We start from the raw sequence: 21,101 nt of genomic DNA on the forward strand, positions 1-21,101 counted from the left end.
ACATTTAGCAGAGAAGTTTGTGTTTGGGAACAAGCATTGGGAAGTTTCAGACACATCTTTATGAACAGAATGAGCACTCTCAGCGAGGTGGGATCAGCTACACTCAGGTAAAGGAGGCCACAGAGCCATTCAGTCCTTGCATAGGGCATACAAAGGCAAAGGAAGAAAGGGAAGCAGACATTCCCCAGGAAAGCATCGTACCCTGGGAAACAGTTGTTTTCCTTCTGCAATCCCTATGCAGTATTTTGAAGTTAAGGCTTTGCCAAGTAAGATTATGCTGGGTGCTGAATTACCTATTACATCAACTGTAGGCTCAAGGAACCAGCCTGGCTAAGGAACCTGTAACATGGCAGGGCTGCACTTGCCTCACAGTGTCTCACCATGGGGGGAGTTTTTGATGCTTAGGTATTATGTAAGAAATTAGCATTTACATTCTGCAAACACTCCAACAAGCTACTTGAGTAGCTGGGATACACCTCGTGTGTAACCCAGAAGAGTTGCTCTCTTCCAAGTGAATTTCTGGGTAGCGAAAGAGCAAAGGAGCTGCAGCAGGCATCATCATGTTGCAACCACTGACTTGACAGGTTCCACATACTCCCACCAGCAGTTGGGTCTGAACCGTGTCTCATGAAGGGCTCTGAACATCTATTGCTGAGGGAAAGGGTGGGTTTTGCTTTGGGTTTTTTTTTGTATTTACAGGAACACAAACCCCCTCCAGCTTCCATCCAGATCCATGCCTGGTGCTTCCATTCCCTCCCTTCCAAGCCTGAAGAAACGTCTTTAAGTACTGAAACTATGTCAGTGCGGAGCCAGTCAGCAAACAAGAATCTTTGTGATAAAAAGCATGGGAATTGAGCTGCCTTTCACCTGCCAGTGAGGCCAAACAGAAACACTTTGTTCTGGATTGCTTGGCATGATTTCCACCCCTGCCCCAGTGGAGGGCAACCGCTCTCCCCACTGAGGCAAGACTGAGCACAAGAAATATTTCCCCCTGAGCTTTGGTCATTCGGAACATCAAACCTCTCAAGACTCTTAATGTATTTTTTAGTACAGAAAACATGAAAAAGCCAAACCAGCTGTCACACTCACATCTGACTTTTCCTCTTCTCTACACCGCCCATCCCAGACCATGCAATGATACAATGCCAGAAAAATGCCAGAAGCTCGAAACACTTACAGTCTGATATGGGAGTCCAGAGGTTAAAATGACTCTTCCTTCCTGTCGGGCAATCTGGAAAAAACAGTAATAAAACAAATAATGAATGTGGGCTGAAGTTCCACTGGATTCAAGCTTTCCTTTCAAAGCAGAAGAACATGAACTGGTGATACCGAGTCATTCCCGATGCACACACCAGGCCAAGAGTATCTGGGTCTGGTTCAACAACATGCTCTTGACAGCAATAGGAGCTCAAGGTATCACTCACTACATGTCTCCTCCTTGCCAATACCTGCCTTGTGCTGGAACAAGCTACTTGTGCATCTGCACTGCAGATGGCCCAGGGAACTGATCCACCCTGAAATAATCCTATCAAAATCTTTTCTATCCCTTTTTTCGCCCCTTAACCCAGACTATCTCTATTTCCCCAGTCTGGTTCACAAACCAAAAAGCAGCTCTGCTCACACAGCAATGCACAGGAGAGAAAGACAAAACTAACCTAAACCCAGGTTATTCCAGAAAAAAAAAAAAGTACCATTAAATGTGCCTACAAACTTCTCAGACATTAAGAGAGTGATGCTCACTCCACTCCTTAAAGATAAGATGGTGTTACTCTTCCAGCAGCCCCACGCAGACATGCAGAAATGAGGCACCCTTTTCAGGCTGCTAGGAACATCTCCATCAGTTTCTCACCTCCTGACTTGCAATCCTGCCCTTTTATCAGAGGTCTTGGCCTTCAAGGGAAAAGTCTGTGCTGGATTATCAGGGGACTCATCACCCACACTTCTGACCTTCGCAGTGGAGTAGAGACACTTTCAAATGGTTTGGTGGCAAAAGCAGATACTAAATCTGGAAGTGCAGTTCTTCACAAGGTTGAAAGTGTGACTGATCCTCACATGATGGAATGACATCCCCCCTCCCACCCTTCACCCCCTCCTCCAGGAGGGAAATAGTTTCATGGCCATAGTGATAGAAGGATTCCCATGTGAACCAGTACTTCAGCTCTGCTCGTGCTGACAAGAGATTGGCACTTCAAGGTAGGCACGAGGTTATTTCTCTTCTCTGGCTTGGATTCTGTTGGAAGCCCTGGGATGTTTCACTGTTTCCAGATGTGTGTCACGGAGGTCTCTCTTGTGGATCAGAGTTTCAGATGCTCTCTCTGGATCGTTCTTTAACCCTGGCAGGAGGACACATCTGGGAGCAGAGTCCTGCTCCATTTCCCAGACACTCTGACACCACCAGCTCAGCCAGAGAACACTGGGAAAACAAACCAAGGTTCTTAAACTGGGTCATGGGGAGCCACTGGATCTATGGCAACATGAAACAAGGGGAGAAGGCTCCAAAGCACAAACTCCCTGTGCCAGGCAGTCCTGAGGGAACGGTTGGACTTGATGATCTTAAAGGTCTTTTCCAACCTGATTGATTCTACAACTTGTTTCCTAGGTTGACCTTTCAGGTAGCTGCTTCCCTCCCTTTTTGGTGAAGTCACTCTTTGGCTGCCAGTTCTGCACTGAGAAAGTGATTGGCAACAACTTCTAAAGCATCTTCCTACAGGCAAAATTACTGGATTTCTCTCAAAATGAACCCTCACCCTCCATAAAGGAAAAAGTCTCCAAGCCCAGGAACCCTGAAGTGGCAGCAGAGACACCCTGTGTGGCATGAATCCTCCTACACACAGTCTGGGTTACTGAACACCCTGCCAACAAACCACCCTCATGACACATTAAGTCCAGTAAGGCACCAGCAAAAGTTCAGCACAGTGACTTGCTGACAAGGGAAAAGAGATGTGAAATTCCTCCAGACCCATGTGTGCCTCAGGGTAAGTCTGAGGATTTCACAGCTGGAACACTCCATTCTGACTTCCTGCATCCAGGGTTAATTAGTTCAAGCTTGATAAATCCCCTTATCTAAATGGCTCTGCAGAGACAGGCAAAGAACATCAAATAAAAAGGAGAAAAGCAATAACTCTTCCAGCGTGTTTTTCTGCCTCTGGAGCAACGACTGGGAGAAGCCTGCAGAGCCAGAGCAGCCATGTGATAGCACACATCTGACTGAAACCACGGAGGATACGTGCTGGAGAAAAGGGTACGATTCCTTCTTTTTTTCTGACAGAAGCAGTGGGAGGCAGTGCTGGGCCCAGCCAGGAGATCTGTGCTCTGAGATGCAAGTAAAAGGCCAAGAACGCCCTAAGTAGCGCGTTGGGATGGGTGTCAGGGCCTTGTGCTCCATGCCAAGTGCTGCAGAGAGGGCATTGGCCTCAGTTTCACAAACTATTACAAAGATAATAACTTCCTCTGGAAAAGGCTTAGACCTTCTGGATAGAAAGCACTCCCTAATAGCTTGGTATTATTACTTAGCCCTTAACATGCCTGTCTGTTCAGCCAACTTTCATCTTGCGGAGATGAATGAACTCCAATGAATTACTACGAGAGAGACCTGGAAGGACAACGACTGATGAGAGAGGGCAGAGAGGGACCCGACGTTTCAAAACCAGCACCAGCAGCAGAATGATTCATGATAACCTGAAGGATCCTGACTGAAGGTCAGTGAAGCCTTCATGAAACAGCAGCCCAAGGCTGTAGGCAATTTAAAGTTTGCCCAAGCCCATGTACAGCTCCTGTTGGGCAATGCCACATGTCCTCAGAGAGGCAAACTGCTCCCTTTGCAGGGCAGCAGTGCAGGAAAAGCTGTGTCCCCACTTGCAGTGGCAGAGGTAGTGCAGTGACCCTGAGCCCAGGCCAGCAAGGTCCCAGTTCACACAGAAAGGGAGCAGACAGAAAGCATTTGCTCCAGGATGTGTGCTGGAAAAGCACTCAGATGAGGATCAACCAGAGAAATGGACCACAAACCTCAATCCAACCCTGGAGCATCTACCTGTTATCTCAGGCTCTTTAAAAAACAGAGAGTAAACCAAGACCTTAATAACTAAACACACTCCAAACAGCCCTGCAGTGCACTTGCTGTACTACTGGTACCCCAGACTTTTCAGCATTCCCAAAACCCATCAACTGTACAAAGTTATTGCATGATTTCCTGATGTGTCCTTAAGCACCACACCAAAACCATCAGCCCAGTTTTGCTTCTTAATGTAAATTCCATTTGTATCAAGGTCTCCAATGAAGGATATTCTCTTGCTGACCAAACATCAAAAGCAAAGTCTTGATCTTAAAGGCAGAAGAGTTCTTCATCTGTCCTCTGTGAATTCACAGGCTGAAAGGGAGGCAAAAGGACTGGCAAACCTGAAGAATGGTGTTTACAACAAAACCATGGAAAAATACATTCAAAACTGAGACAAGATCAGAGATCAGATTCCCCCACTACATGAAGCTCTGTTCACTGCAGTATTAGAAGTCCCCTTTGTTTCTCATGGCTCCAAACCAGTTCAAGGCAATTTAGATCCAGGTGCCCATTGCTCCTGAGAACCATTCAAACCTGGCTCTCCTCTCCAACCTGTGGGTCACCTGGAGCTTTGAGGGCATTGGTATAATCTTGCAAGGGAACCTTCTACACCATGGGAGCTGCAGGAAGCCAGTTCTACCAGCCTTTTGGTTATTATCACACTTCAAAAGACACCAGGTTTGCCTTAGTGTGCAAATAATTCTTAGGCATGAAGATGATTTTGAAGACCAAGCACACAGTCCATTAAAAAAATAAAACAACCCACAACTCAACTGAAGGGGCTTCAAGATCCCACCAAGCCTCTTACAAACAAGTGCCCAAAGATTACCAAAGACTACCAAAAATTTCTTAGAAGCTTCTGCTCTACGCCTGAAGTACAACATTGCAAGATCTATTGTAGTCACCTCAGGCTGGTGTACGACCCTTTAAAGTTAGCATGAGAAGCGTCCCTCTGCTCTACCTCATTCTGCATACCTGCAGAGAAAAGACCACCACCCACTGAAACTTTCCTACCTCCTTCCAATTACCCATCTAGAAGAGCCCAAAAGATAGGTATAAAAATCACTACAAAGAAGAGTGTGCTGAAGATAAGCTGGAAGATGTGGCTGGAAACACAAGGGCAGAGCACTGTGCCAGTGCCTCAGTACCCTCACAGGGAAGAGCTTCTGCCGAAGAGCTCATCTCGGTCTCCCCTCTGGCAGGTTAAAGCCATTCCCCTTGGCCTGGCCCTACAGGCCCTTGTAAGAAAAGTATTAATTGGAAATAACAAGTCGTTTGTATGGACAAGTGCAAATGCAAAGGGTGGCTTACCTCAGTGATGGCACCTGCACACACTGAAGGATGCTGCAAAGGAGATCAAATCTCCACATTCTTCACCAGATGGAGACATTCTTTACTTTGGGATGGAGTCAGAAGCCCCTGGTGAGGACCAGCAGGATGCACAGAGTGCAGGATTCAAGAGAGGCCTCCCTTCATGCCCCACAGCAGGGAGCCAGGCCTGGGCCAGCCTGGCCACTACCCTAAGCCCTCCCAAAGGGTCTATAAGAAAACACCAAACAAACCCATAGCTGCCCCAGCACAGCCTGCACATGTCTCAGGCTTTTAAGTTTGGTGCAGGACAAGACCCACCTGCTTACCAACACCTGAAGTCACTTTAAGAAGCAACAGGAGTGAGAACAACAAGAAGCAAATGCCAGGCGATTCAGGAGTTCTTGGCACACGGAGATGTGTAACATGACTGACAAGTCATCTGAGTGAAATGACTTTGAATGGACACTGTACACAACTACGTGTTCCTGGTGACACTAGTTTGAGACTGGTGGGACAACACCCAAACCATCTCTCTTGTATTCAGTGACAAGGATCCAAACCTTTCTCCTGGCCTTTGCAATAACATTTACAAGTCTTTGGGCACAGGGTGGTCAACATTCAACTCCTACTAAATCAGAATGAGACAGATACAAAGCAGGGTGGGAGGGGTCTATTTTTATCTTTGATTGTCCAAGCACAGATCAAAGGCTCTGCAATACAGTAACACTCCAAAGGCTTTTGATAGTGAAAGGATGTTTGTCCGGTCACCATAGAGAAAGCAATGCAAAACATCCTGTCCGTGGCACGATAAGGTATCAGGATGAGAAGTGGAGCTGGGGCTCTGGGGGCAGGCACTGGGAACGAGTTTGTTTAAATGACTTGTGCAAGTCTGGCAGAGATGAGATATTAATTATTTCTGCAGAAGTCAGAGCCTGCCCAGGATCCAGGCCAAGCAGACATCTGAAGAGGAAACATCCTGTGCACCAGGGTGCACAGGTGATCTGTGCGCATTTGACAGCAACACACTGTGTGGGCTGGATATCTCCAGTTCTGGCACAGTAGAAATATGTCTGAAATAAAGCAGCATGTGCCTCTCCCCCAAAAGGCAGGGGGTAAAAGCTGCTACGGGAGTCCAGATCAATGTTCATTGTCCCCATATATGTTAGAGACTTCTCGCTTCCCAGATACTTCATTGCAAGTTGCGGCTGATCAGCTTTGAATCATCTCACAAGTTGGTAGCCAGCTAGGAGGTTATATGGCCATTTCATAGAGTCAGAGACTGGTTTAGGTTGGCAGGGACCTTAAAGCTCATCCAGCTTCAGCCCCTGCCGTGGGCAGGGACCCCTTCCACTAGAGCAGCTTGCTCCAAGCCCCTGTGTCCAACCTGCCCTTGAACACTGCCAGGGATGAGGCAGCCACAAACTCCCAGAGAAACAGAAACAAGTAAGGTTTGAGATTGCAGCACTCTCTGCTCACTTCCTCTCTCCTGGAAATGGAGAACCAAGGCCCCAGACTGCTGCAGGGACTAGATAACACTAGCTGCCATGTGGCACAGCTTCTTGGACTGAGCCAGAGGACCTGGTCTCAACATGGCACAGGAGGAATGTGCTGGCACGTCCTGCCAACCTGCTGCCTGTTAGGCATGGGTGAGTAACCAGTGCCGTTACACAGTGAGCAGCAGGCCTTCTTCAGGGAGTGCATGTGGGTGTTACAAACATACCCCATGGACATGACTAACCTCAGCAGCCTTCCTATGGTCATCACCATTCTCCAGCATCCGGACGTCCACACCAAGGCAGCGAAGATAGCGCCCGAGGCCTTGCAGCATGTTATCACAGACCACACTGAACTCCTTTGGAGAGATGGGAGCAGGGCAATGCAGGGTCTCGGTTCTGGATCCTCGGCATTGCTACAGTAAGGCAAGAGATTCATAAGGAACACAACAGAAGGCTGCCTTCCATACATTTGTGTGCTGCTTCCCTACAGTCACCTGCCATGGCAAATCCAACTGTCCCCTTCCACCTGTATTACAATTTCCCCCCACACTCTATCTACAAAACTCCCCTTCCTCCTTCATGTCCCTTCTACACAGCTCACCTACCACTTGGGCAGGAGGCAGCACATGATGGGGTGCATTCTGAAATCGCTCCTCATTCACCGGCCACACAGCCCGAGGATCTGCAGCCTTCCAGTGGAGAAATCCCAACCTGGCCTTCTATGCCCTACACAGCCATTCATTTCCATCAGTGCACAGAAACACATCTTCAAGACTCCTATTCCCCTATAGAATTAGACTGCAACTAATGTACATGTGCCAAAGTTACGATCTGGGGAGGGGATCTGGCAGACAAACAGGTAGACAAAGCAACCACGTCAGCTTTGTTACCTTCGGAAGATTAAAAACAGGCAGTGCCTGAATTCTGTTTATTTTATTTCCAATGGCTGCTGCTGGGAGAGTTCCTGCAGTTGGATATGCCGATGGGAGGCTCCCAGAGGTACAATAGCTAAATTCATGGAGAAGGGAAGTCATTAAGGAACCTCCAATGTTCAGCTTTTGCCTCCAGGAACTTGAATCAGCTGCAATGACTGAAGGACACAGCCACCATCTATGCAGGGCTACTCTGTCTTTCAAAACAGAGAGTTCCTGCAGCATTGCAGATGGGCTCTGCAGGAGCTCTACCAATGTGCTGCTGCACCTCCCAGAAGCTGGCACATCCAAAGCTCTGCAGCACTGGGTAGACTTCTGCAAGGACCTTGGTGGATGCAGCTGAGACATCAGAGTGCTGTGACAAGGGATCAAGCTGACCATTCCATGCCAAGGTAGCCGGAAGACACTAACCCTGTGCTGCTGCTTGTGTTGCAGCAGATGGGAGGGAGCAGCAGCTGGCTGTCAGTGCATGTTTACTCAATGACCAGCAATGGCCCAGGTAGCTTTTTTTTTCTCATGTTTCATGCCAGCAGAGAGCAAAAAGCTTATAAAGGAGAAAAGTGTCATTAGCCTCACTTCAGATAGTGGAGCAGGGAACACTGGGAAAGAGCTTGGAGCTGTGCAGGATGCAGAGTCAGAAGGACCTGCCTCTTTGAGTCCCAGTCCAGGTTTTACCAGTTACCTCCTGCTTAGTGAATCTGACTGTACAGAACAGAGATGACCTGTGAGTTCACAAGGTAATTCAAGCCTGAAGTACTTACTTTTCCCATCTCTGCAGCAGCCAGTCAGATTTGTTGTAACATACAACATTCCCATGAACAGAGCACTTAGCAAACTACCGGGCAGCTTTGTGTTTTACTGCCTAAGACTAATGGCATACTGTCCATTTACACACACTTGATAAGGAGGACCCTGAAAAGGTGGCTATAATCAACAGCCTCTCAGCCCAACCATGGAAGGTGCCATTGACTTCAGGAGCTAAATATGCATTTGGGACTATCCAGAAGGATACACAGCCATAGAGAGTCTTCTCAGGTAATAAACTACACTGGTTTTCTGCTGATGTTTTCATAGATGCATAAGCAACCAGATGGGACCATTTTAAAAGTAAAACTCTACAGGGACCAGTCACATTCCAAGATATTTAAACAGAGTCACCCAGCTCCAAGTTATGACCTGTGGAGTTTTAAAGCTCTGCCACAAAACACATTGCAGGGGAAGCCAGGCGTGGAGTACATGGTGGTGAGCGGGGAGACACAGACAAGCCATCAACAGAAAGGCTTTTTTGATGGAGTTTGGTTTTAACTTTGCAGGCATTCCCAAAAGAAAACCAACGTGTAGCTCAGTTAAAAACAAAAGTAAGGAATGCAACACTTGAACAGAATTCAAACCCACACCACTGGGGAAACATAGAAGGAACATTTCTACCAGCAAGGTTAGCTGGACTCTGCCACACAGACCTGCACTGAGCTTTTGAGAAGACAAATGACCCTGAAATTGCAGGGAGAGCTGAACCAAGGAACGCAGAGGAGAAAGCACATCTTGGCAGTGCAGGGAGGGGTAAGGAAGAGCTTTGCAGCAATAGTTCTGAGAACAGACAGCAAACAGGCATGCCATGCATAGCTAATGGCATGACTGAGAGACAAGGCAACATATGATTTGCAGGGGTCTTGAGCAACATGCAGCTCTTTGAAGATGTTTACAAACCTGTCCAGAAGGTGACAGTGCCTCTTGTTTAGTCAGCTGCTTCTTTGCCTTGGGTTTTATGCTCTCCTTTCCCACCAGACTCTCTGTCAGGTCTGAGCTCAGCCCAAAGCTCTCTGGATCCTTACAGAGTTTCTCATAGATCTCCAGCAAACAGTAGGCATCTGAAGCTGAAGATAAAGAATGTGAACCTCAGCATCTTTCCTGATGCAAGGAGCAGCCCTCACCTTTGTACATGCAGCACAAACCACCTGTGAAGCTCCAACTTAACTAATGTCATCCTCTGCACTCCTTCACTGATGTAGTGAGCATCACAGCCTAACACCACCACAGAGTCAAGGTGGAGGAGCCCAAAAAGGCACTGCTGTCTCTGGCTCTAGGGCAATGTAAACTGTAGTGTGCCTGTTCCAACCACCTCAGACAGCTTCAGCCAAGCCATTTTACTCTCCATTGTTCCTGAGCAGCGGCTTGCCCACGGTTTATTACTGCATCCCAGCTCTGGGAAGGTAACTTCCCCTTAGATGCAATATCTGACAAAGTAATAACCGAGTTGTTTGCAATCCCCTGCCCACACGCGCTGCCATGCGGCTCCTGTTCCTTGCAACGGGAACTGTCTAAGTCTCCAAGCCAGTTTGACGAGTCCTGGTGATTAACTTTTGTGGGAACTGTGTCAGCTTCAAGGACAGCTGAACTGAACACAGGGCTGGTTCACTCCACTAGACTGTCCTTTGATGCCTCAGGAAAAGACTGAGACCCAGCCTTGTGGCCCTGGGGTAATCAGCAATAAACTCCACTGGTCCCTCCACAGTACGAAGGCTGTGCTGCAGTTTCTGACACCATGTCTACCCATTTTTAACTGCTCTAATAAGCACTTCACTGTGACAAATGAACACAGCACTTGTTCCCCAGAAAGGCTGTGTAATGAGGCAGAAGGAAGTGGACTTTCTTCCTTTCAGTTACTGAGAGGAGTTTCCACTGAGGTGATGTTTCATCAGACAAAATCTGCAAAGCACAGGAATTCTTTTATAAGGGAAATAATGAATCACTGGACAGTTTAAACATCAACCACCAAAGCCATGTCCGCAAAGGACAAGCGTAACACGTGCTGGCTTCTCTGAGCAGGAGCTAATCTGCAAAGCCACTTTCTTCATTTGCTACTGAACAATTTTCCCGGTGACAGAGAACAACCCAGCCTGTAACAGGCAATCTGCAGCACCTTGCCACGCTCAGTGACCAGACCTGCATAGAGGATCTGCTCCTCCCGGAGAGGCCGTTTCTCCCAGTTAGAAAGTTGCTCTGTTTTATCTAGCGGTTTCCCCAGCACATATTGCACCAAGAGGCTGAGTCCTTTCTCTGGCTGCTTGACTCCTCTCCCCTCATTGCTCTGCTCCAGGGACAGGACATCGACCTCCTGGCCACCCTTCTTCCAGTCAATGGAGCGCTTCTGCAGCTGATGGGAAGGAAAAAACAGAAACCACCTGGTTAGAAACCAACTTCTACAACATCTCCTGTTCCAGTGGGTGGGGCCATGCAGCAACCCTATCATCTTTATCTCTTGCCTGGCATATTGAATCCCTTGTCTCAGACAAGGGCTGGGATGGCATTAGATATATACGGCGTCTGGTTATTTGTTTAACAAACACATGCTGGAAAGAAATCAGTTTCATAGCCAAGGAAGGGAAAAGAAGTGCGCTGTTGTAGAGCACTGCATCAGAGCAACCACAGCAGAGTGGAGCTGTGGCTGGGACTTGTCAGAGGTCTGCAGGGTGCTCAGCAGCGCTGGAGGCCGTTGGGCACCGATTCACTAAGAGAATAGCAGCAGTAGTTCAGCACCTTTGTCCTCCTAGCTCCAATGAGAAAAGGCATTCCTGTGACACAGCGGGCAACTGCCCTTCTGTGGCTGCCATGTATCAGATTAAACTGAGCCAGTGGCTGTTGGCAGGTACCTCAGACCCTGCAGCACTTCCCAGGTTAAACTATCAGTCCCAAAGATCTGGATTCGCCCCAACCCACAGCCTTCAGCACACTCTGTACATTTCACCCATGAAAATGGTTTAACTTTATATTTATGCAGACTGTTACAGACTGTGTGCAACCCCAGAGCAGAAATCCCTGTGCTGAATTTACCAGCAGCCCTCCTCCGAGCATTAACTCCAAAACATCTGCTCCAATACTGCGTGCTCTTGGATACCAGAATGCCTACAGGAATTTACTGTTTATGACTTGGGCTCAGCCACCATCCCCTACCTGAATGCAGCTATGTCTCCATTTCAATTGCTCTTTCCGAGCTTTTACAAAGGCTATGAAACAGTTATGAGCATATCAAGCTCTAACTTTTTAGCTGAAAACTAAATGCTTCTGTCTTTTTACAGAATCACACTACCCTCAACATCACAGTGGAAAAGGTCTGTTTTCTCATTAGGCATGCCCCTGTCAACACAGGATACAAAAACACAATGCTGTGAATTCATGACAGTTATCTACAAGCAAATGCAGCAGACACAGCTCTCCGTATCTTCATATGTTCATCCTTACTCGTTTGTCCACTGTGAGTAGGTCCACCACTCCCTGGGCTTTCTTATCTGTGTCTTTCAAAGCAGACCACGTGGCTGCAAGGTTGCTAAGGTCTCCAGACATCCCATAACCTGGAGGAAAGAAAAGCCCAAATCACACAGGTCAGAAAACCCAGATCGTGGGGCTGATGCACGGAAGCTTTTTCTCGTTCAGAGCCACAATGCTGACAATATCTGTATGAACTGGTGAAAAGACTGTCCAGACAGGGAGCAAGGGAGGCTCCTGATGCTCCTGCTCCTAAGAGAACTTGCAGATGAAGACTGGGACAGAAGAGGTGGACGAAGAATGTGGAGTTTAAGGTCAACTTACTTGCAATCTGCTGTGTCAGTGAAAGGCAGTTTGGAATTTGCCCTTGAACTCCCGATTTAACAACTCCTGCCAAAAGCCTCCAAACAGGCTCTAAAGCCAGGTATGGTAAACTGGAGAGCTCTGGTGTCCAGCACAGCAGCTTTGGGACAGGGCCAGCAAATCCAGAAAGCTCTGGATGGCAGACATCCCTAGACCACTGAGGTTAGGTGCAAGTCGGGGTTTAAGTGTAGAACTAAGACTATCCCAAGGCTGAGGGGGGATTCTATTACATCAGAAATCTGGGGTCTGACCTGAAATGGGAAGACATTTCTATCAATCCCCTGCTTTCTGGCATGGCAGTATTTGAATACCCAGGGTTACAAAAGCTGGTTCCATGATAAGAGAATTTAGAGAATGACAAATCCAAGAGGATCTAGGAATTGTATAAAATAAGCTGGATATTAAGACCTGAAGTGGGGGAAAGAGAAGCACATTACCTAGTTTAGTGATGGATGCATCTGAAAAGAGCTTTTGGATGAAATGGGGAAGCTTCTCCTTCTCACCATCCACCTCAGCTTGCTGGAAGAGCCGGGGCAGGTCAAGCAGGAACACCTCATCCTTCAGAGCGATCTGAAGGAGGGAGACACGGGGCTTCCCAACCATGCCGAAAGAAGGCCTGCACTCCATGTCAATGCCAACAACCTGGGCGGGCTGCAACACAGACAAAAGCCTTCTTCACGTAGGGACTGTACACTTAGAATCCCAGACTCCTTTGTGTTGGAAAGGACCTTAAAGCTCATCCAGTTCCAACCCTCCACCACAGGCAGGGACCCCTTCCACTAGAGCAGCTTGCTCCAAGCCCCTGTGTCCAACCTGGCCTTGAACACTGCCAGGGATGGGGCAGCCACAGCTTCTCTGGGCACCCTGTGCCAGTGCCTCAGCACCCTCAGAGGAAAGAATGTCTTCCTCATAGCCAACCTAAACGTCCCTTGTTTAAGTTTGAAAGCAGCCTGGATAATCATTGTCCAGAACATGAGCCGTTCCTTTCCAACAACTGCAGCTCTTTGCTAGGGTGCACACTTCTACAGAGACAAGTAACTTCCATAGCACTGCCATAACTTTCCAAGTTACCCCTGCAGGGACCTTTCCTGGCACAACAATTCCCAATGTGTTGCCCCAATTGGACAAGCCTAAGGGAAGCAGCTGTTCTTGACTTGAGGAGGGAGACATTTCATGCCAGTGGCCCACATCCAACCCTGTGTCCCAGCCTGCTGTGGAGTTTCTGCTCCTTGACCCTGCAAAGTAAATACCAGAGTAACACTCACCTGCAGCACCTTTTCCCAGCACTGCAGCATCTCTTCCCATGTCTGCAGGAAGTGAATATTTGCCCGTGGAATGGGAAGTTGGTAATAATCCTTCTTCTTACTCTCTTCATAATTATCTACTTTTGTGGCTTCTTCAACTCTGCACAGAATCAGATGCAACAGCTTTAGGCCATGTAATGAGAGGAAATCCTGGATTGGAGGAACATCAGAAGTCTTAAGCTCCTTATTTCCTCCCCTAGCCCTCCATTTCCCCGTGGCACTCAACTCTCTCACCCTCTCTTTCCTCACTTCCCCTGCAACCTCAGTCTCTTTCATCCTCTCCCTCAGTTCCTGTCACACAATGGCTCTGAACCCAAGATCTCAACACACACATGCACTGTGCCCACTGCAGAGAGCCCCCAGCCCCAGATACTTGCTGGAGCCCAAGTCCCCAGCCCTGTCTTCAGTGCTCAGCTCTGCTTCCCAGAACTGACTCAATGGATGACAAAGTTGGGCAGCTCTTTCCACATCCAAAGGTAACACATTCTAGATTTACTGCTTTTTTGCCATAGAGGTTAACATGGAAGTCTGCTGGCTCCCACAGTGTAACAGAACAAAGTCAGGTCTGATCAGTGCTCTGTCCAAATGGGAGCTTCACACTTCCCCACAGCACAAACTGCCTCCGTAAGACTCTCACACTGCTCCACACCAAGGTCACTGCCAGTTAGGAATGAGTGAATCTGCCTCATCGTTTCATAGTGCAACAGGCTGGGAAGGCTTCACGATCTCCCTGATGCCATCCAGCATCTCCTCCATCCCCTTCCCTGTGAAATGTCCACAAAGGCTGCACAAGAACATTTGTCCTGCATTGCACAGGGATGAAATGAGAAAAGCTCAGAAACAGTTTCAAACCCACCTACATTTAGAGGAAGGCAGCCCCAGTGAGCCTGTGCTGCACCCTGCACTTAGCTTTCAGATGGCACCATGCAGAGAAACCCAGTATCTGTGATGGATACCCTGGGAATGCTGGGAGATGCAGGCACGAGCTAACTGACTTCCTATGGCAGGATCTTACACAGCACATTTTCTTTCCAGAGTGGGGCAGAGTCTCTTGCAGGGGACCTGGAGCTGGGAGGTCAGCACACTGCTGGGGTGCCTCAGCCACGTGATGCAATCCCAGGAAGAAATGAATGACAAATATCCAGCTATTTTGGACATGTCACAGATTCCTGGATAGTCTCTTTCCCGTAAAGATTTGAAACAGTTTATTAGTTGAGGAACTGTTTACTAACCTTCTGTTTAGGGGCCTGCGTGACTAATCCTGTAGCACAGCAGCTTCCACTGTACAAACACTCTTTCCTGGGGGTTTGTGTGCATGGGGAAGTCAATATTTGTGTAAGGTATTTAATGAAGGGGTGCAGCCTCGGGTCTCCAGCAATATCCTCACCTGCAGAGATCAGGAGCCACACGTGGTGTGAGCAGTGGCAGAGCTGATGTCATTTACATGCTGGTACCACCTTGTTCTCTGCAATGTGAACATCCTCTCTGGAAACCTGCTGCTTTGTTAGCTCAACAGATAAGGCTGGCAGTGTGACTGGGTTCCATGGCTCTGCTGACTTGGCAACAGCTATTACAGCAGGTGTAGGACGGGATGAGTAAAAGGGATTTACCCATCCAGCACAGCTCCTCGTGAGCAGCAGAGCACATCCCCGTCCGCATGCCTCCATCCCACCCGCACACAACACAGGATTCCCAAGGCACAGGGATGATGTGACAGTTTTTATCCTTCTAGATGTACAGTCTGTGGCTAAATCACACTCCTGCTAACCAGCCCTTCATGTTTTGAGGGATCACCCCTCATGCAAAACCCTTGTGGTTACCAGCTGGTGGTTAGTGCAGCTTTAGGAGGGAGGAAGAGGGCAGCACCAGCAGCGCACCAGAGCAAAGCAGAAGCACGTCCTAGACACACAAGAGTTTCCTGTGCTCCAAGAAAGCCACGTCCATCTATCTGCAGCAGTGGGCTTTGCAGATGGTGTTTCGAGTGTGATTACATCTGTGTCACATTTCCTGAGGTTACACGGGGCTTGAACACAAACCAGTGCAGATCTACATTATGGAAAGATCAGATCCATGAAGCTCAGCACACAAACTCTTCAAGGCCATCTGTGAGACCCTCCCAGAATCATCAGCATTAAACAATAATAATACACTGTTGTCTCATCCACCTTCTCTGTAATCCAGATCAGTCAAATTTATGCTTAAAAATTACAATTTCTACTTATGAAAGATGCAGTTTTTGCAGCTCTTCCAGGAGAAGGAAATTTGCTGTGATTTTGAAGGCAGTAAACCTGATGTGAACCTGTTAGAGGAGGTAACCTACTCAGTCTCAGCCTTGGTCATCTTAAAATGGTCTCCTTGTCCCCTAGTTAGATATTGGTGTTAAGCAGGCAGCCAGTGACAGGTCCTAACTGCTGGCTGGAGTTTGTCATTCTGGCATATGGCACCAGTAGGAAAGTTTTGCACTAAGAACATAAAGTAAAGGAAGCGTCCAAATCATCTCATTCAACTGCACGTTCTGCAGGAACAGGGGAAAGCCCCAGACTACCTGAGGCAGGAGATGAGCATGGTCATGGACATGGGCATGGGCATGCAACTCATGCAACAGACATGGCAAGAGGAACACTGTTTCTGCTCTCACACCAAGAGCACAGGGCTTAAAGTGTCCAACTTGTTGCCCAGGGAGCCCTGACCACCATCTGCCTGCTGGCTTTATTCCTCCCCAAACAGGCAATGGATGGTGTCTTCATCAACTGCTCCTGGACACACAGCCAAGTGTAAATCAGGTTCAGATTTCAACCATATACACTGAGAAGTTCAGCTCCACATAGGAAGTTACCCCCTTGTATTACAGGTTTCAAGGGCTATGTTTGCAGGATGCTAAAGATACGGGCTATCAGCTTGCACAGAGTAGTAAATAGTTACCTCATGGGAGTGGTCAAGGATTTCCCACAAACTTTCCTCTAATCTCACCTGGCTTCTGAACTTTAAATGCCAATATCCAGGCTAAAAAAGTCCCAACACATTCTGCCAGTGAGGGTGAAAGAGAGATCTCAGCAATGGTGCCAAGTCTGAAAAAGTGGAGACTGAGATGAGCTCTTAGGCAGAAGCTCTTCCCTGGGAGGGTGCTGAGGCGCTGCCACAGGGTGCCCAGAGAGGCTGTGGCTGCCCCATCCCTGGCAGTGCTCAAGGCCAGGTTGTACAGAGCCTTGGGTGCCATGGTTTAGTGTGAGGTGTCCCTGCCCATGGCAGGGGGGTTGGAACTGCATGATCTTAAGGTCCTTTCTAACCCTAACTATCCTATGACCCTCATGTGGCACCATCTGCAAGCTCTGCAGCTCCCCGAGGCTTCAGCAGCCTGCAGATGTGCAGGCCTTTCTGAAGGGAAAAGAAAAGGTTAAAAAAGGGTGCCAAATGTGGCTACCTGAACAATCTGCTTAAACTCCTCATGGACAGAGTCACCAAAGCATGGAGATACACCACCACTCACGTGAGTGTAAATGTGAATTACTGGGGCTCAGCAAATCGCTTCCATTGAGACCTTTTTTCACACACGGCCTTGCTTCCTCCCTGTAGCAGAGCTGAGCAACTGCCGGGATATTGGTCCATGGAAATCTTGGCCGTTTTCTCAAAGAGACACAGCACAGAAGACCCAGAACCAAAACTACAAAGCCCTGCTACTTCTCCAGCTCTGGTGTGCTGTGGGGATCAGACACTGCTCCCAGCACTTTAGGTGGCTTGTATGTGCCTTCCTACACTTGCAGTCTCCTTCCAACTTCGTACAGCTTTATCTCCGCACAGCATGGAACCTGGTCACCCTCTTCCCTCCATCCTTCCCCTCTGCTCCTCCTATACCAGCAGGTTCACAGAAATCCCTGACTGGGGCTGTTTGCATAGTTCTGTGCACTTGAAATCAAGGAGTTGTAAGAACGCTTCTCAATATAAGGAGTTTCCAATCCCATTTTTTACCTCTGCCTTTGTACTGTTGCTTCAGGTCATGCCCCAGGACGAAGCTCCCATCAGGGGAGGAACTGCAGCTACTGCAGGCTGATGTGCTGCACACAACATGGGGGTCCCAGGGCAGGAGAGGAACCATGGCACTGAGTTATTGGGGTTGCAATAGAGGAAGAAAAGGGGACAGAGGCTAATCAGGGGGCTAAGGGCTTCTTAAGTTCACTTGGCAGCTTTGTGCCAGTGAGTCTGTTACTACCCCAAATTCAATTAATGCAACTCTTTTGGGATCTGACCCCAAATGTCAAAAATTCCCATTACTTCCAAAAGCTTTGGATGAAACAAATATTACAGACTGGGATGAAAAATGGCTTCTGAGCTGTTAAAGGAGGGAGAAAATAAATGCATTAGAAAAATCTAAGGAACTTCAAAATGATTTCCTTGGTTATAAGTCTCCTAAAAGGATTAAAACAGATCACAGTACAGTGGGGATCAGAGAGTATAGAAAGCTATGACAGATGCGTAATCAGCTCAGTAGAATAGACGGATACTCAGGTACTACACACATCATTTGCACTGTTGATCTGGCAGAGGATATCTGAAGACCCCCCCTGCAGCACATAGCAATCTCATACAGCTAAGTACTCAGGAGTGAGTTTAAAATGTACCTTCACAGCCATTTCCAGGCTGATGAGAAGCAAACGCAGCATGTACATGGCTCAGATGTGATCTGAGTAAACGGAGGAAGATTCTGCAAAATCATCTCCCCAAGGAAACATTATGGCAGGTTACTTCAAGCAAACATGCAGTCCTTGTATTATAAGCGGTCTACATGGAAAAGGCACGAAACAGAGTATTTACCTCTCTTGGATCTGAAGCTTTTGAAGCTCATCAGCCACTCTGCAAGGCAGCATCTCCCTGGGCAAATTGCAGCGTTGGGCACATCTTGCTGCTGTGCTCAGATCACAGTAACTGGTGAGCAGCTGTATCAGGTGTCCTTGAAGCCATCGATTCTCTCCAACTGTGCTCTGAAAGGGGAAGCAAGGGAGAAGGAAGACTGTCAGAGCAATTTCCACGATGGGTGTTTCGACCCCCAAGAAGAAAGCTTGCCCAGGGGTCCTGGGCTAGTGCAGGAAGGAACAAGAATCCCCCCACTGCAGAGGTGGCGTTGTACAAACCCAGTTAGTGCTGTACTTATCTGTCAAGAGAGGAAGAGCAGATACTTTAACCGAGAGCTCATCAGGGTACCTGGGACCCCTTGTCAGCACAGCTATTTGCTCAGGAACACCACTTTGCAGGTGTGGCACAGAGAAGCAAGGGCAAAGCAATACTATTCCATGTGACCGATGATTAGCATTTTATTTGCTCAGATGCTAGTTATATTAAGCAAAATCAGAACCAGTGACTAACCAGACAGTAAAGGGTTTTGGGCTCATTATACAGGCAATTCATACAATCCCAGCCTGGTTTGGATTGGAAGGGACCTTAAAGCTCATCCAGTTCCAACCCCTGCCACGGGCAGGGACACCTTCCACTAGAGCAGCTTGCTCCAAGCCCCTGTGTCCAACCTGGCCTTGAACACTGCCAGGGATGGGGCAGCCACAGCTTCTCTGGGCACCCTGTGCCAGCGCCTCAGCACCCTCACAGGGAAGAGCTTCTGCCTAAGAGCTCATCTCAGTCTCCCCTCTGGCAGGTTAAAGCCATTCCCCTTGGCCTGTCCCTACAGGCCCTTGTCCCAAGTCCCTCTCCAGCTTTCCAGCAGCCCCTTTAGGCACTGGAGCTGCTCTCAGGTCTCCCCTTCAGGAGCCTTCTCTTCTCCAGGCTGCCCCAGCCCAGCTCTCTCAGCCTGGCTCCAGAGCAGAGCTGCTCCAGCCCTCGCAGCATCTCCATGGCCTCCTCTGCACTCTCTCCAACAGCTCCATGTCCCTCTTGTGCTGCTGCCCCAGAGCTGGATCAGGACTGCAGGGGGGGTCTCCCCAGAGCACAGCAGAGGGGCAGGATCCCCTCCCTGAGCTGCTGCTCACGCTCTGGGGGTGCAGCCCAGCACACATGAAGGGCTTGGGGCTCAAGGGCACACTGAAGTGCATCCAGTCTCCCCCAGCCTGTGTTTGTGCTTGTCCCAGAGCCCCTCAGCCAGCTGAGCAATTCTCTCCTCTCACCAGAGTGATTTACACATGGATCTACCTTAGAAGTCCGTATCGCCAAGAACGCTTAATTGCCAAAACAAGTTGAAGCCGCCTGGGGATCAGGATGTGGATGGATATGTAACGATATGACTGTATTGCTGCAGGCACCACCAAGCATTTTTCAGTGTGGTAAAATGCTCAGATATGCACTGAAAGTCCATCCCCACCCTCCACATATGCCCCTGCCCCCTCTCCCTCCTTCACTGCCACCATGCAGTGCTTGCAGGGCAGAGGCTGCTCCCAGGGACCCCAGGCACCTTCCTCTTCCTCCCTGCGTGTACAAACACAGGCGGGCTGGGTGGGAGGCTGGGGCCACGGGGCCTCATTCCTCACATTCCTTCAGTAACCAGTAGGTGAGAAGTTGTCTTCAAAGCAGACACCCTGCACAGGGATCAGGAAACAAACCTGCTGATGGCCCCCAGGGGAAAGGGAAGGAAAAAAGAAAGCACAAAAGGAATGACCCACCCCAGAGAGACTCCGGAGGGGGTAGAGGCTTGGAAGAAAAGCCATGGTGAAATCCAGCATCCCAGGGAGTGCAAGGAGAAGCCAGCCTGGTCCTAAAAACTGCAGCCTCAGCGTGAATCTGCACCCCTGTGCCTATGCCAAATGCCAAACCACATTTCTTCTCAGGGATATGGGGGCTGGGGAATACTGTTACTGCTGCTCCTAAGAAGCCGGTGGCTCAGCAAGGAGCTGGTGTCAGCGGGACGGGGGTCCAGCAGTGAAGCAGAGGCTCAGCTGTGGGGAGAAGCAGGACAGGGAATGGAGGGAAGGGGGAGAGCAGGGCAGGACAAGCTCTCATGGTAACACTGCATTTCCTCCTGAATCTCTCCTCCTGGCCATGCCAGTGCTCATACATGTGCATCTCTATCATTTCTGCCTCACGCAGCTGAACTCAGCCAAGCACCTAACACATGAAGGGGCTTTGAACCACTCCTGCTGCGCCTGCCAAGCCACTTCTCAGAGTCCTTCCCCAAAAGAACATATTTTATTAACACCCCAGAGCAATTCCCTCTTGTAGCTTCCCCCGTGTCCATCCTATTGTCTCTCTGCCTTTTTTCTAGAACACAAACTCTTTGGGTTGGATCTCTCTTCAGTTCACCCTGAGCAAATGCTTCATAAATCTCATCCTCGCAGCTCAGTCCTGGCAACAATGAGGTGCAGACTGCTATTTTTTTCTCTTTTTAATTTTAATGATAACAGATTTATTCTTTCAGCTACAAATCCAGCTCTGGACAGAAGGT

General features: G+C 48.7%; 1 protein-coding gene across 1 annotated transcript in view; it reads right to left on the minus strand.

Moving 5' to 3' along the window:
* EXD3 (exonuclease 3'-5' domain containing 3) overlaps nt 1–21,101 on the minus strand; it is a 286,804-nt gene that overhangs the window by 128,588 nt on the left and 137,115 nt on the right. The window contains 8 exon segments of the mRNA XM_062616053.1: nt 1,178–1,231; nt 7,104–7,274; nt 9,501–9,667; nt 10,737–10,947; nt 12,033–12,142; nt 12,857–13,070; nt 13,685–13,823; nt 18,533–18,699. Coding sequence (XP_062472037.1) covers nt 1,178–1,231; nt 7,104–7,274; nt 9,501–9,667; nt 10,737–10,947; nt 12,033–12,142; nt 12,857–13,070; nt 13,685–13,823; nt 18,533–18,699 — 1,233 coding nt within the window.

This window comes from Pezoporus occidentalis, unplaced genomic scaffold, assembly GCF_034315485.1.
Source record: "Pezoporus occidentalis ecotype Australia unplaced genomic scaffold, CSIRO_AGI_Poc_V1 ctg187, whole genome shotgun sequence".
NCBI lineage: Eukaryota > Metazoa > Chordata > Aves > Psittaciformes > Psittacidae > Pezoporus > Pezoporus occidentalis.